This window comes from Sardina pilchardus, chromosome 3 (genome assembly GCF_963854185.1).
Source record: "Sardina pilchardus chromosome 3, fSarPil1.1, whole genome shotgun sequence".
NCBI classification, from domain to species: Eukaryota; Metazoa; Chordata; class Actinopteri; order Clupeiformes; family Clupeidae; genus Sardina; species Sardina pilchardus.
In genome coordinates, this window is record NC_084996.1 from 39,618,901 (window position 1) to 39,635,706 (window position 16,806).

At 39.0% G+C, this 16,806-nt stretch overlaps 1 protein-coding gene and 1 long non-coding RNA gene across 3 annotated transcripts in view; one reads left to right on the forward strand and one right to left on the reverse strand.

Annotated features, from left to right (window-relative positions):
- The window catches only part of usp31 (ubiquitin specific peptidase 31), a 150,868-nt gene extending 138,110 nt beyond the window's left edge, over positions 1-12,758 (forward strand). Inside the window, exons 15-16 of one of the 2 annotated variants that reach the window (XM_062533282.1) lie at positions 6,213-6,365; positions 6,614-12,758. In XM_062533282.1, coding sequence (XP_062389266.1) covers positions 6,213-6,365; positions 6,614-7,992 — 1,532 coding nt within the window. In that variant the 3' untranslated portion in view covers positions 7,993-12,758. The remainder of the gene's footprint in view (positions 1-6,212; positions 6,366-6,613) is intronic. The other variant, XM_062533283.1, reaches the window with a different exon arrangement.
- Positions 12,759-14,122: 1,364 nt separating this feature from the next.
- On the reverse strand, positions 14,123-15,728 carry LOC134076302 (uncharacterized). Its single transcript, XR_009938597.1, has 3 exons — positions 15,629-15,728; positions 15,391-15,515; positions 14,123-14,316 (listed from the first exon to the last, which is right to left on the reverse strand). It is a non-coding gene; the product is annotated as an uncharacterized LOC134076302 (long non-coding RNA).
- Between the last annotated feature and the right edge of the window lie 1,078 nt (positions 15,729-16,806).

Here is a 16,806-nt window from a genome sequence, read left to right on the forward strand (position 1 = left end):
GGATACGTTCTAAGCCTAGACTCGCCTTTGAACTTTCGCAATTTATTGCTAATACAAAGGAAATGTCCATATTTGGATAGCATAGCGTCATTCAGGAGAAACAGGGCTTTCCAACGGTGTCACATGTAAGGCTGGATAATTTCCATCCGTGAATCAAGACGGGAGAGACGACCTCACAGCTGGACACTCCTTTGTGTTCAGGTGATCTGTTTGCATTTGAACTGTCCCCATTGTGTGTGTGGACTGCCATTTGGTCAAAGGCTCTCGGACACACCTACATTTTCCCTCTCCACACATCTCAGAACTAATGCTGAAAACTGAAATGTATCTGTTTCATGACAAATGTAATACATCCATGTTTGGTCTTGAATTAACACTTGTAATGTGAGCAACAGCCTGATCACGGTTTCATTGCAATCCGATGTATTTATACATAGTTGTAGAGTAATAACTACTCTGGAGAATTTTGGGTGATGGACACACCCACACCACACCCACAGGGTCGGGGGTGATGAAGGATAAAGGTTGAGATGTTTTCTCACCTCTGTCTCTTCTCTTTGCTCTGCGCTTGGCAAGAGGTCACGCTGACCTCTCTGCCTCTCTCTCTCTCTCCCCCATTCTCTCTCTCTCACTCTCTCTCTCTCTCTCTTTCTCTCTCTATCTTTTGGTCTCTTTATAATTTGTTATTTTCATTATTTGATATATTGTTTTATCTGTATGTAGCATTGTAACTTGGTAACTTGTTAAGGTTTAAGTCCAAGTTTATTGTTTGTTTTGGGGTTCAGTTTACTTTCTCCTTTGTTCCTTTGTTTAAGGATAATAATTGATATTACTTTACTCTTACACTCAAAGGTTCAAGGCCTAATAAATGGTTAATTCTCCTTGCTCAGTTTACATATCTTTAAAGTCTAGTGTGCCATGCCATTCTCTGTCATAGTTAACATCATTAGTTATTTGGTAATTTATTAGAGGTACAATATATCTTATGGAGTCAGATAAATCGTGGTGAATTCCTAATAACATTACCATTTAACTCCACATGGCTACTGATCCATTGTTCTTCACGCATGTAAAGGGAAAACGTCCGACGTGTTTGTGTAGCGCGTTTTGGGACTGTTTTTTCAACCCTTACAAGTGGTGACCCCGACGATATGATTTGGATCACGGTCGCGGTAGTACATGACACTTTAGAATGGGAACTTTTGGTGAAATTAGGAGAAATATATAGGCGTGAGTAGACAAAATGTCATGAAATAAACACCTAAATATGCAAATCGGACTTTATTGTTGTAGTAGGGTGGTAGAATACATGCTAAGGTAGCAAACTAGCACAAAATATCGAAATTGACCGGGGCTAAAAAAAACGATGTTTTCACCTGCCGTGTCTTGCCTGAAACTAACTTAGCCAAAATATTTGATTGGTATACCTAATACATCCAGAGAAAACATTTTTTGAACATGGTACCCCCGTTCTGATTTTTGGCACATTGGCGCCCTCATCTAAATCTGCAGCAAAGTTCAGATGTCATTATCTCAAAAAGTTTTCAAGCTAAAGACTTCTGTGAAATAATGATTGCTACCTATAGATGCCACATATTCATTCATAGGCCGTATGTGTTGATACTGACTGTGTTTCAATCTTGTGAAATAAGAAGAAAAATTGCAAACAAAATGTTTGGCAAATGGTTGTGTCTCTCTACAGAAGTGTTTAAGCTGTCTTTGAAAAAGTAATAAAGAGCTGTATATATAGCTTTTTTGTTGGAAGTATTGTAACACAAAACTGAAAAATAATAAATTTGGATGATATTGTATCTCCCCATTACAGAGGTATGACAAGCTATACCAATGAATTTAACACATCTCCAGAAAGAGTATGAAATGGGCTTTCAGACTGTGAAATTTCAAGATGGTATTATGGCTGCAGTTATTTAAATTTTATTTTTGAAATATTGGTCTATTACAACAATTAGCGTTGTGTTTTTGTGCTATTATTTCATGATTTCATAATCCTTGTAGTATCAGATGTTTATGTCTTATTCTGTTAAACATTTTTTTATTTCATTTACTTGCTGGGTGATGAACTAATTGAATATTTCCTGTATTTCCTAAATAAATTGCTGCTGCCACTATTTAATGCCACTAGATGTCACTATTTAGTGATATCAGCCAGGGTGGAAATTATACCAAGGCCATGCAGCCATGGCCGCCGTTGCCCTACACTTTGGCCTTGATGCCCCGTGAAAAAAAACCCATTGTAGGCTACGGCCACAGTGGCCTTTATGCCCCTGACTTAGGGTTGCCAACCATTCAGTATAATACGGAATCGTCCCGTATTTGACACAAAAGTCTTGTTCCGTATTGAACTGATACGGAACGCTCTTTGCTCTATGAGTGAAATTAGGTCCGTGCTTCACCTAATAATTTGCTGCGCAATTGATCATGCAATCACGGACCGACAGAAAAAGAAAGCAGACGTTACTGCAATCAGGAGGAAATGCTATCTGATTCGATGTCATTAAACATAGAGCCATACGATTAAGTGGTGGTATGAGCTTTCATTGAATGCATGTGTGTGCGCGTTTGCGTGACAGAAACTGAAACTACATGATAACGTTAGTGTCAAAGCTCTGCTTCAACCTGTCGGAAGGCTATTTAATTATTTAACAACATTTAATAGAGCAACGTGGATTCCCGCAACTTCCATACAAACAGGGGAAACATTGTTTAGCATTGACTATTGTTTACCGGTAGTCAAATTTGAATATAACATGGTCAGTGAATATAACATGGTCAGTAGATTGTAGCCTTAGTCTTTCATTTAAAGATCTCCAGATTTACGCCTATCTGCACGGTTTACCATAGACAAACGTTGGTATTGTGTTTTCTTACATTCAGGCATTCAAATGAAATTTCATTATAAACCATATCATTTTATTTCTCCATTTGCCTACCAGAGTGTAGCGGTTTTCAGACAGCGGTCTATTTTCGCAATGTTCACAGACTTTTGCTTTCAGCAAATACCCTATGCATCATGTCTGAATGTCGCTATCATCAGAAATGCGGCAGGTAATTATCGCAGAATGTGCAGAAAACCTGTCTGAAAACGGCTTATGATGCTTGCACGAGGGAAACATCCCAAAACAATAGCACCCATATTTGCTGTTGTTTTCAGAAGTATCTCTCATGCAAACATGCAAAATAATGAACTATTGTAATTATATATAGCCTATCTTGCATTAGTAAAGCAGACCCCTGATGTGCATAGTTTTCACAAACTTTTTGTAAACAATTTTGCCACAAACATTGACTGCTTTGAAGTGAAAGTGCATGTTTAACAATATAGCATAATACTAATTGTGATATGATAAATCATAATGATGATTTGATGAGGGGTGGGGTGAGGTATGTGTAGGTGGGCCCTATGACCCCAAAGTCTGCCATGATTGGGCCTCAACTTAAAGAAGTTTGAGGCTGCGTTAGTGTTTCTCAAAGCCTACAGCGGCTAGCGGGTCTTTGTATTTGTGTCGAGATAACCCTGAAATGTAAAACCATCGAATTTTACTCAGTGGCCTTTGTGCCCTATCATGTGGCCTTGGTGCCCTTAAACAAAAAAAGAAGGTAAAGGCCAAATGGCCTTGCCCCTAAAATGACGAAATTCCCACCCTGATATCAGCAATGTGTTGTTATAGTAGACCAATATTTCAAAAATAACATTTCAATAACCATAGTCATAATACCATCTTGAAATGTCACAGTCTGAAAGCCCATTCCATACTCTTTCTGGAGATGTGTTCAATTAATTTGGTATAGCTTGTCATACCTCTGTAATGGGGAGATACAATATCATCCAAATTGATTATTTTTCAGTTTTGTGTTACAATACTTCCAACAATAAAGCAATATAGACACCTCTTAATTACTTTTTCAAAAACAGCTGAAACACTTCTGTAGAGAGACATAACCATTTGCCAAACATTTTGTTTATAAATTGTGTACTGGGGCACCCAATGTGGGGATGTGAAAAGAATCTGCAATTTTTCTTCTGATTTCACAAGATTGAAACACAGTCAGGGGCAGATGTACTAACGCTTTTGCGCCTACTTCAGGCGTATTTGTTTCGCAACGTGCGCATAGAAAGATGGCGAGGTATGTATTAACGGGCCGCAATGAGGTGAAGGCGCAGACTGCCTGTCGCGGGAGCTGAAAATGTATCTTCCTGCTTGTTGACATTATGCATTGTATTATTTCATGATCGCTAAACGTCGGATTCCTTTTAATGTAGTCATCAGTTAACTTCATTCAACTGCGCTTCTGATTGACGTGTCGTTCAGTTGTTGTCCTTCGCAAACTGCGTTAGGGGGCGGAGAACGGCGCAGATTACCCAACGAATTTCAGGATTGGTAAATAGGACGTAAACTGAAGTATGATAGCGTGTGCTTTCTGCGTGTTGGCCTTGGCGCAAAAACCGTTACGATCGCTATTCTTAGTACATCAGGGCCTCAGTGTCAACACATACGGCTTACGAATGAATATGTGGCATCTATACGTAGCAATCATTATTCACAGAAAAGTCTTTAGCTTGAAAACTTTTTGAGATAATGACATCTGAACTTTGCTGCATATTAAGATGAGGGTGCCAATGTGCCAAAAATCAGAAGGGGGGTACCATGTTCAAATAATTTTTCTCTGGATGTATTAGGTATACCAATCTAATATTTTGGCTAAGCTAGTTTAAAGGTACATTATGTAGGATTTTAAGTGTTTTTGTACCTCAAGTCAACGTCTTCATTCATGAATAGATCCTCTTTGGTGTAAAATAACATATGCCAATGATCTGACTTGTCCTACTGGCCGAAGAATCACTTCCCGGCATTTACATTGAAAGGGACGTTCACAGGAAGGCTTCCATGTCTTTCCGGTGTATAGAAAAATATGAACTGCCGAGAGGGACATAAAACACTACCTATTAATACCGCTAGGGAAAAACGCGTTTTTGCATTTCGCGTTACACAGAGAAGCAGCTTGAAGACGGTCATACTTAACCTGCAGACAAGCACTGCACTTAGTGACATAGTTCATGCCTTTAGAGCAATACAAGCATTGGCCTGTACTGTCAGCTGCTGCTATGCTAATATTACGATAGTAAGCTAATGTAAAAACAATATAAGCATGACAACGTAATTCACTATGTTGCTCGAGGAGTAATTACTCATACATGATCATACAAATTATTCAAAGAACTTTGGAATAACTTACATCATCACCAGAAAGAAAACTCGATGAAGTGGTAGAAGACATCTTGAATGAATCTAGACCCATTCAACTGCCCGTAGTTCTAGCCATGTTGCAACGCACATTTGAAAACGCGTGGCGCTAGAGCGTGCATGCAAAATCAAATTTAACCACTAGATGGGAGCAAAAACTACATAGTGTACATTTAAATGGTTACTCTTTAGATGGTAAAAGTTTGAAGCAAATCTGAGATGGTCAAGCAGAAAATTTCTCTAAAATCCGTTGAATTGAGGTGGAATGACCCTGTTGTTGTTGATACATTCACGAAAATGAACCACATTTGGTGGGCATGTGTGTTATTGCTACCTCTAGTCAGGGATAGAGCTCTGTCCTCGGAGTGGCTCAGGGACTCTATAGCGCCACCTAGCATGTTGTCTATTATGGTTGACACATATACATTCATGACAATAAGGTAGGCTTGTGTGTTATTGCTGCCGCTAGTCAGAGACAGAGCTCTGGACTAGGAATGTGGCTTAGGGACTCTATAGCGCCACCTAGCCTGTTGACACATACATTGATGAAACTGCATTGACTGCAGGTGCTCGGGCCCGCCATCGCCGCTTGCGTCTATATTTTAAGCTTTAAGGCTGGTGTGCAGGAAATGCTTAGGCTATTGTGCCACCTGCCATAAATCAATTTGTATGGCCAATGTCATGTTTAAAGGAATGTTATTAACAGGAATGGAAAATGTATGTTTTTGCTTGAAAAATGAATCCCTATATAAACACCTGCATGATAAATCCTTGTTTTCAAGTTGTGCTTGCAGTATGTCCAAAAGGATTTGGTTTTAGCTTCAAATTGCTTCATTTATGGTGTTAGGCTTTTTTAGATAGAAATATTGGGGCATCACACACTTTCTTGGGTATTTTAACTACATTACAACTGGGTTTTCAAACAATACAATATTTTGCATTCTTTAGGTTCAACAAGTTCATCATTATGTGACCATTGGGTAAACAGACTTCCAGGCAGTAGACCTCCGAGTCTGGCCTCAGGAGCCTCTTCTCGACGCACGTCCCTGGCATCACTTGCTGAATCAATGGAGTTCCCTGGGGATCGCAGTGAAGATGACGGTTAGCAGCTTGCTTGCATTTTTTAAGTTCAATACATTCCTATGCATCCTTTTCTCACTCCCATAGTTTCGCTGTAATGGAATATAAAGTCTACTGTACTCTATATCGTATTCTGTAGTTTCCTTTATAGCAAAAAATGAGCACATCACTGTCGCCAATCATATTTCAGGTCAGTTTGTATGTTATGTCATGTTATGTTATGTCATTTCTTGTCAATGCAGTTGTTTAAACACTGTGTTTTTCTTAAGGAGGCTTTTCAACTCGACCTTTCGTGAGGAGTATTCAACGGCAGAGCTTATCTTCGCGATCCTCAATGACGAGCCCTCTTGCCTTCAGTGAGAATGGTATGAAGACCTCCTGGTCTCTTTCAGCCAAACTACAAATGAGGTCTAACTCTCCATCACGCTTCTCCCTTGACTCTCGTGCTTCCCCTCCATTGGAGAGAATTGGGGAAGCTTGTGATGACAAAGTGTCCACTTCTTGCTTCGGCAGCTACAGCCGTCAAGATCGACATGTCAACCACAAGGCACCTCTTGCTAGCGTGGAGGGCTACGGTAGTGAGGGAGGAAATGGCAAAAGGACTCCAGATGATGTCTATTGTAGAAGTTCCAAAAGTGAACATGTTGACAACAATAGTCAAGTCACTGTTCACGATCAAGGCAAAAACGTAACCCCTGTTAAAGAACACAAACGTAAAGGAAGCTCTGGTGAAAAGCATAAGTGTGCCAGTAATGGAACCAAAAAGAATTCTAATAAGACTGATTTGGAGAAGGCCTCTAAAAAACACCATAGTTCATCTTTAACAACAAAGTCCCTCTCTCAAGTGTCTTCCAGCTCTCCACTTAAGAGTGGCAAAGTCACCAATACCAACAAAGATTCTGGAAAGATTGTGAAGGGGATGTCCTCCCGGCGCCTTGAATCTTCTTCTGACCAAAAGACAGCAGTTCAAGGGACTCAATGTAAGGTGCATCCTTCCTCCACACCACAGCCCTCTGTGTCTCATACGGTAACTGTCAAGAAAAGCTCATTTATATCTGAGAGGATATCTGTTAACAGCAGGAAGAATCTTACTGAGAGGACTTTGAGCAGAGATGCAACCCAGTTAAACCCTCCTGTAGATAAACCTAGAGGCAGTGGGCGCAGCTTTCAGCCCCGGGGTGCCGAGAGGGAACGGGTGGAGCGGAAGCCAGTGAAGAGTTCCAGCAGCAGCTCCTCAGTTACTAGTCTGCGTTCTGCCAGTACTTCATCCAGAGACGTGAACCACAGCAGCAAATCAGAGGACAAGGGACTGTCATTCCTGAAAAGTGCACTTCGCCAAAGAGAGATACGAAGATCTGCTGATTTAGGCAAAACTACCTTGCTTACAAAGAAGACCTCTGAAAGGACAGCCAGGTCCAATATCCAAACTAAGGGATGTAGTATGGATGCTGATAAAGTATCTTCAAGTCCTTCCCTAGTGACCTCTCTGGAAAGCAATCCAAGTAAAATTGCTACTAAACAGAGAGTCTCCTCCAAAATCACCACCCCAGTTAAACACTCTCTTTTGCCAGTTAGTAAGTCAATGTCTTCCACCACAGAGACCACTGATCAGACTTATAGTGGAAAAAAGCCTCTTGAAAGGAAGTAATCCTCTAGAAAGCCTTGTTTCAGCATGCAATCCTCTGTACAGCGTTCACTTTAGACACCACAATGATGTTTTAATGCCAGTTTTTTCTAATGCAGCTAATTTTGACGTGCCTGAGATGTACTAATTTGTGTTGATACATGTGTGTGTATATGTGGGTTTGTGATATTATGTAGCAAGCACCTTTCCTACAGTACCATGGAAACTGATCATTGCCTATGAAAAGGTGTAATGGGTTGAAATTACAGCAAGCCTGTATTGTAGTTCTACTTTCAGACCCTACTTTACGTAATTACCCAAGGGGGCCAAATCAACGTAAAAAATTGGCATGTGTATGTTCTTAGTAAATGTCCCCACAGAAATCTTGCCTAGGATGAACTTAAAGATCCCTTTGTGCACATCCTGCCGTGTGTGTCACATTGTGTGTTTGAAGTTAAATTAGAACAAATTTGTAAAAAGATAAAGATAAAGCAAAGGGAAACTTAATACATTACAATTTAGGACAATGTATTGATACTGAGATCTCATAGTTCTCCATTTTGCTATTTGTTCTGTACACTGCAAAGTAAGAATCAATAATCTAGTTGTGCTGACATTTGTAAATGTCATAGTGGAGTCTGAAATAATTGAAGTATTAATTTGATATAGCTTTGGTGCTTGTATTTCAAAATGAGTACATTCAATTATGCCAATTACATTGGGAACCCTTACATTGCTGCAGAACACATTTTATAACCATAATAGGCGTACAAATACAGTGCCCTCCATAATTATTGACACCCCTGGTTAAGATGTATTCTTTAGCTTCTAATAAATTCATTTTTTTTCCAAATAATATAGGACCACAATGAAAAAAAGCGTAAACTCCAACCTTTAATACAAGTGCATTTATTTAGAAGGAAAAAAATCCCACATTAAGAAATAATTCTTTTACATCGTTGTTGTTAATGTTAATGCTTTGTACAACCCCCCCCCTTTTGCTAATAAAACAGCACCTAATCTTGTCTTATAATGTTTCACAAGATTAGAGAAAACAGAAAGACGGATCTTCGACCATTCCTCTTTGCACAAAATCTCCAAATCATCCAACGACCTGGGTTCTCTCCTCTGCACTCTCCTCTTCAACTCAGGTCTGGGAACTGAGATGGCCATGGTAGGAGCTTGATACGGTGTCTGGTGAACCATTTCTGTGTAGACTTGGCCATATGTTTAGGGTCATTATCTTGCTGAAAGACCCAGTGACGACCCATCTTCAGCTTTCGGGCAGAGGCCACCAGATTTTGATTTAAAATGTCCTGGTATTTCAAAGCATTCATGATGCCATGCACCCTAACAAGGTTCCCAGGCCCTTTGGAAGAGAAACAGGCCCACAGCATTACCGATCCTCCCCCATACTTCACAGTGGGCATGAGGTGCTGTTCTGCATACTCATCTTTTTGTTGCGCCAGACCCACTTAGAGTGTTTGTTGCCAAAAAGCTCTAACTTTGTCTCATCTGACCAAAGCACACGGTCCCTGTTGAAGGCCCAGTACCGCTCCAGACGTTTGTGCTTATGATTTTGAGTGAGAAAGGTTTTTTTTTCCCTGCATGCCTCCCAAACAACTTGTTGGCATGTAGATAGCACCTGATGGTTGTTTTGGAGACTTTGTGACCCCAAGATGCAACCATTTGATGCAATTCTGTAACAGTGAGTTTTGGAGATTTTTTTATTTCTCTTACCATCCTCCTCACTGTGCGTGGTGGCAAAATAAAGTTGCGTCCTCTTCCAGGCTTGTTTACCACTGTTCCAGTTGTTTTAAACTTCTTAACGATTCCTCTGACCATAGATATGGGCAGGTGTGCGAGTGGCTATTTTCTTATAGCCATTGCCTTACTTGTGAAGGTCGACACACTTCTGCCTTACTTGAACAGTGTGTTCCTTTGTCTTTCCCATGTTGAAGAGAAATGGCCTCTGTGTCACGTCATATTGATAGCCCAGGGAAACAGGATGTTAAGAATTACTAATTAAATGTTCCTACATACTCTGATTGACTTTGTAAACTACTGTAGAAATGACAGAAATTACAGAAATACTTTAATTACATTTATTTCCTAGGAATTGTTAGGGGTGCCAATAATTGTGGAACAGGTGATTTTATGAAGAATAATTATTTTTCAGTCAGGGATTTTTTTCCCACCTTAAAATTCTCTTGAGTTGAAGGTTACATTTTTATACAATTTTCAGTGTGAGCGTATGCTTCTACAATAAAAAAAATATTTATTTTAAGGCTTTTAACGCATCTTAACCAGGGGTGCCAATAATTGTGGAGGGCGCTGTACATATCAGAATATCTGACCATTTAGCCAACATGTACTTCACTGTTCATCGCTGTTCCTCTTGACATTGCAAAGTTGAAAGTGCATTTAAATACACCCCTTCCTTTAGTGCTGTCGTGTTGTTGATTAGCTTCAAATTCTGTTTTGCTTGGTCCAAGCTAGGTTGTTTACCATTTACAGTGCCAGGACTTTTCTGAGCCAAGCACACTGGATCGACAACTAAAATAGCTTTGCTGAGCTAAAAGTCTAACAGAGGCAGAAAATTACTCCGTGGGATACCAAACATAAATGCAATAATTCTGCATGAATGTGTGTTAACCATACTGTACAAGCAAGGAGATAGCTACGCTGGTTTGGGATTAGAGAGACTGACAAGATATTTATGGTTATGGTTATGGTGTAGTTATTTAGCAGACGTCTTTGTCCAAAGCGACATACAAATAAATAACAATACAAATTAAATTAACAGGGAACAATTACAAAAATAGGGAGAACAGTAATATTATCAATAATTTTAAGCACTAACCTAATGAGAAATAAAACAATGAATATGAGAATAGCAATAAATAAGTCATTCAATCAATCATATAATAACAATAACTGGTACGGCTAAATTTAAGGAGAATAGCAAAAATAAAATGTCAAATGACAAACCATAAGAAAACGCTCAAAAGACTAAGTGCATATTAAACATATATGCCTTTAAGACCCCTTTTAAAAGATCCGAAACTGTTGCTGGAACGGAGAGCACTGGGCAACTCATTCCACCAACATGGAACCACATACATTGATTCAATGATTCAATATTGAGTGACCATGGCTGAGGATGGCATTAATTGCAGTTTCCTACAGTTATTCATTTTCATTACTCAAAATTTGTTTCTGACAATTCCAGGACAGATTATTCAGACTAGTTTGCCCATTAAAATGTATGTTATGAAAACAAAATGACACGTGAAATAATCCTAAAACATTTCACAGTTTATTACCACTGAGCTTACAGGTACTGGTAACAGTCCACTTTAAGCCAATAAAATATATTTTTATTTATTTTTGTCTGAAGAGACCTTTTCCATGGTAGTATATGTAATGAGTGTTGAGCCCAGTTAATGAATAGAGTGATTAACTTTCACATTGTGAAGTTGGCTCCAAAGGTTATGTACTGTATATGGTATTCAGTTGTAAATGCATACCTATGGTCTTACTCAAAACTGCACTGATTGATGTTGTTTTACTCCCAAACAAAAATATATACTTATAATTTTAAAAAAATAGACCCTAGTTTGTTGTTAGACCGAAGTTTCCTTTTAGCACACAAGCCAAATAGTAGGTAGCATAAACTAAGCAAAAGCCAAGTTGATCTCAGTACAGTTTGTTTATTCTTACAATATGCTAGTTCTTATCTCCAATAATGAGTCTGTGTTTAGCCACAGTTTGTCTGTAAGCATGATTTTGCAAGAGCTACTACCAGCCTCTATGAAACTTGGTGGAAAGTTGTTACCTTGGACGCGGATCCGACTCACCCATACTCAAACTAGTTGTGACTTTTTGGCTAAATGGGCTTATTTTTATCACCTTTTTGTAAGGTAGGTCAGCCTGGTGCTCAAGTTTAACATCTTGACCTGATAGACACAGTGGCACAGATTTTCCTCTACTGAGCTGACGTCGATGGGTTTTACAGGCCAATTAAGAAAATGTGTTTTCACATAGATATATCAAGTACACCAGAATTTCCATGACCGCTTCAAACAACTTTATGTATTCCTTTGCAACGGATAAGCAGAACTCATACAGTATTCCTGTACTGATAGAAGCGTGTGGTGTCCTGTCACTGGAAAGCTTGAGCAGCACTTGAGCTTGCAACCAATTTCAAGCTCAGAAAGTGGTTGCAAAAGAATCAAAGCCTGAATTGTGAACATGAAAATGGTATTCTGTGATGAGGTTAGCATCCCATAGAATCACTTCAGTGCACACCCAAAATATGGCCTCTGAAAAGGTCTCATTGGGTTGGTCATTGTGACAAGAAATGGGGAAAATGCGTAAATACATACACATAGTACATACACTGAATATTAGTTTCATAATTATGGCCCAATCATATTTTTTCCCTTTACCCTACCACTTCAACTAAAATTCCTCTGTTTTACGTGAACAATTTTAGGGATAGAGGTGTCCCAATGCATTTTGGACAGAGGAGTAGTGTTTAGGGCAGTATGCCCCTTCAAATTGAGGCCACAAGACCACACATACTGTAAGGTGGTAGGTATATCCCTGAATGCTTTGCGCACACATTGGAGCGTATGAATGTTATTATAACTTCACATTAATCATGAAAAAATGTCAATCTGTGGGAATGTATTAGTCTAATATAGATGCAATGGAATATGCATGTGTATCGTTCTTACATGCATTTCAGAAAATCACTATTTACGATGCAATAAAAAAAAATTGTGCAAAAGATGTGAGGAGGCTACAAGTATTTTCATTTCCAGTGAATTAAAGGTATACTATGCAACGTTTTTCAGTTAATCAATTCGTTCCATACTGTTATATATGATTAAATGGGTCATTACCGGTCGAACAGTGTTTTTCTTGGCCGCTCTAGTGGTCTGTAGCGATAAAACCACACTTGCAACTTCAGGAGACACCGGGCACGCACCCATGCTCTACTCCAGGAAGTGTCATGTAAAGTCTCATGAAAAGGCACGGCAGACTGACCGATTGAGGAGTTTTGTCAAATATACACGCTAAAGCTGTAGGGGAAGCTCTGCAGAGAAATATGCAAGCATAAAACGAGCGAAAATGAAAAGTGAAAGCGAAACCGCCGATGAAATCACCAATCCTGCATAGTATACCTTTAAGTAGAAGAGCTATGTTTGTCCCATTCATTTGATACAGAGAAAGTTCTGTGAGCTTCTCATTCCATCAGAATATCGGAATTTATAGATGTACTGTAGATACAAAGGTATATGAAATTGAGTTGTTATAACAAGCATTTGTTCATGATGTCAACGGAATATTCAATGCTATGTGTGAGTGAATAGGTTACATTTATTTTCATGTCCAATATACAGTGGGTATAGTAAGTATTCACACCCATGCTAAAGTTGACTAAAAAGAGGAATATAAAATCATCTTTTGAGAATTTATTGTAATGCCTTAATTCAAAAAATGAGTAAAAATCAAACCGCTAGGACACTAATTTTCTTTGTGATTGAAGAATGTATCGTAAATAGATAAATGTTCTTCCTTAAATACAGGTTGCATAAGTAATTGACCCCTATGTTAAATTCCCATAGGAGCAGGAGGATTTTTGATATGATTTTATTTTTAAAGGCCAGCTATTTCATGGATCCAGGATATTATGCATCCTGATAAAGTTCCTTTGGCCTTTGGAATTAAAATAGCCCCACATCATCACATACCCTTCACCATAGCTAGAGATTGGCATGGTGCTTTTTCCAGTTAGCCTATTAGCCTGTTTGATGCTCATTGAGCTCAATGCAAATCAAACAGGCTAATAGGCTAACTGGAAAAAAGCACCATGCCAATCTCTAGCTATGGTGAGCTAGTTGCCTATTTTCATCCCCACTCTTTCTTTTTTATAAGCCCATTTTGTCAGGGAACTTTTTCGCCAATTGGATGACTTTGTGATGCCAAGTTGACCATGGACAGGCCCCAACATCCCGTGATGAGACAACACAGTCTTTTATAGATCTTTATTGATTATTGATTAACATTGCTGATGGCCACCCCAGCCTATCCAGGTTAAATGACGTTCTTTTGCAAATAGATGCATTCTGGGAAGTGATATGTTTCAATGTAGTGGTTTCATGTACTCGTGTTTCCTTCACTCAGACATGTGTGCTGATTCTTTTCCAATTTTGAGCAAGGATATAAAATATGAAGACTACTTTTTCATTAAGATTGATATTTTTGCACAATGTGTTGTGCTACGCGTAACGCGTCATTGTGTGCGACGGTCTGAGGAGCAGTCCACGACGTCCACCACTGTAAGTAGAACAGTCAAATAAGCAAGGGAAATTAGGCATTTAGACGTCCACAATGATTAAGTTATGACAAAAAAAAAAAAACAGAACAAAACATATTGTCGTATTTGTTGACTTCGAACCCCACTGTAAACGGTATTAGAAAGCCACTGACATAATGCAGCGGTTTAATTTACATCAATGCAAATTAAATGCAAAGTAGCTTGCTCTGCTAGCTAGCTCGATTAGCTAACTCGCCCCTATTGATTTGGAGGTGTACTTTTGCCATTGCCAGATACCGTGTATGTTTATGAATGGATTTGAACTGAGTATTTGGTATTTGGAGATTATCTTTCTTTCAGAAACAAGTTGCAAGATCAGATGTGTTGTCCTCCTACCCCCAACTTCCGGTCCTAGTCCCAATAGGCCCTTGGTAAGGAGCTTGCATCTTGCACTGTTTTGTACTGCCTCACATTTTCACATTAGCAGCACAGCATATTTCTATGCTATGCATATTTCATAACTAGTAGGCAAACAACTTGAAAACTTGAATGAAACAACAATGAAAGTTATAACAAGATGTTTTTGTAGGCCTTCACCACAGTTGGTCTACCTGTGAGAGTAGGGTTAGGGTTAGGGTTAGACGGGTTAGCTTTTCTAGACGGAACGTCCCTCCGCTTCGCGTCGGGCCGTATCACCGTCTAGAACGTGCATTAACTTTGAATAACCGCACGGCGTGTCGTCCATTATCCCGTACTTAACGACTCTGGGAAACCCGAGTGTTTTGTACGATTTTATGAATCTGATGCACATCTACATCGAAGCAAGTCAAATTTGTTGCTTCTTATTTCTAATTCCATTGAACTACAGAGTCACTTCCCAATCTGGTAAATTTACAGTGTGGTTATAGTGGATATGAGGGCCGCGAAGCGAATGCAGAAGTGTCGTTCATCCTGTTACGAGTTGATGAAAAATTATTTTAAGGTACAAAAAACTATTAAATGCTTTAAGCAGTAAATAATACATGTTGTCAAAATATTTCAGTGTGTTCACATTGAACTGAAGATCCTACAAGTATCCCCACACCACAGATTACCGGTAATTGGGATTCCTCCAAGCCACCTGATGCATGGAAGAAATTCCTCCTGCATGTGGAGCTGATGTTCTCTGGACTGCTACACTCCGAGGAAACGTGCAGCTACAGTATCTACTACTATGGATCTGTGAAAAAGGAAGGGATATCGTTAGCATAATGGACACTTGTGGAAAACAAAAGTAAAGAACTAAAGATGTATTACGACAAGTTTAAAGCACATGTAAAACCTAGAGCAAACCCCATTTTCGCACGGTATAAATTCCACCAGAATACACAGGGGGAGGGGGAAAGTTACAGAGTCTGTCAGCGCTTTCAACATCACATCTTGGTACAGCCTCCTACCAAACAAATGCAAGAGACGGCTGGTTAGGATAGCCAGACAAGCCATTAAGATCATAGGCATTCCACAAAAACTGCCATCTGATCTTTATATACAAGCAGTGGAATGGATACAAGCCCCCACCAAAGCTTTGAGCTATTACCATCGGGAAGAATGTTCAGAGTACCTCTCGCTGAAAAGTCATTATACTGTATAAGAAATCCTTCATTCCCAATAACAAAACTCATGCTACTGATACTTCACACACACTCTGCCTTCAATCAAAAGAACATTTTCTAACATGGCAACATACTGTACTAGACAATAAATCTTTTTGAATATTGAATCTTGAATAACATCTAGACAAATCCTTTTTCCTCAAATGAATCATTGATTAGCTTGAATGCATAACAAAGACAGTATGTAGGTTGCACACAGAAAAATGACAAACCCATTGACAATATTTTACATTGTATCTGTAAAATGGCGACTTATTTCAACTATCTTTGAAACGTTGTGATTAAAGCCTAACCTGAAATATGTCAAAGAAATCACCTCTGTATTTTTAAGAAATTGAATTGTTGTGAATTAATGCTTAATCATGGGCACTGTCCTGTTACAACCATTTATAAAGTTACTGAAACTGCAATATTAGTTCTGGTCACAGATAATGAATGCCCATGATACACATAAAACAACTTAACAGTCATCACCATTAACTAAAAATGCTAAACCAATGAGTCCTGCAAATGTCATACTAACTGGCAAAGCCTACAAATCCAAAGTTCAGCTGGCCTGTCAACTATCCTCTCTCCAAAGTCTGGTGGCAGTTGAACTCTGGGAAATCTCTTGGACACAATCCAGCTGGTCAGTGCCCAGGATTAAGCTACACAGAAGAGAAATGAAGTAAAAGTCCAACTACATTTCTAAACAATTCTAATGATTGTGTTGCAACAGTTCTCAACATAGCACAGGTTTGGTAACTTAGTTTAAAAATATTTCAATGCATCCAGAAAAACTAATTTAGCATTTACTGACATCTCTGAATCTCCTTCAATGCAGCAGTGGTAAAGATAGGAAGCTGTTTTGAGAAGCAG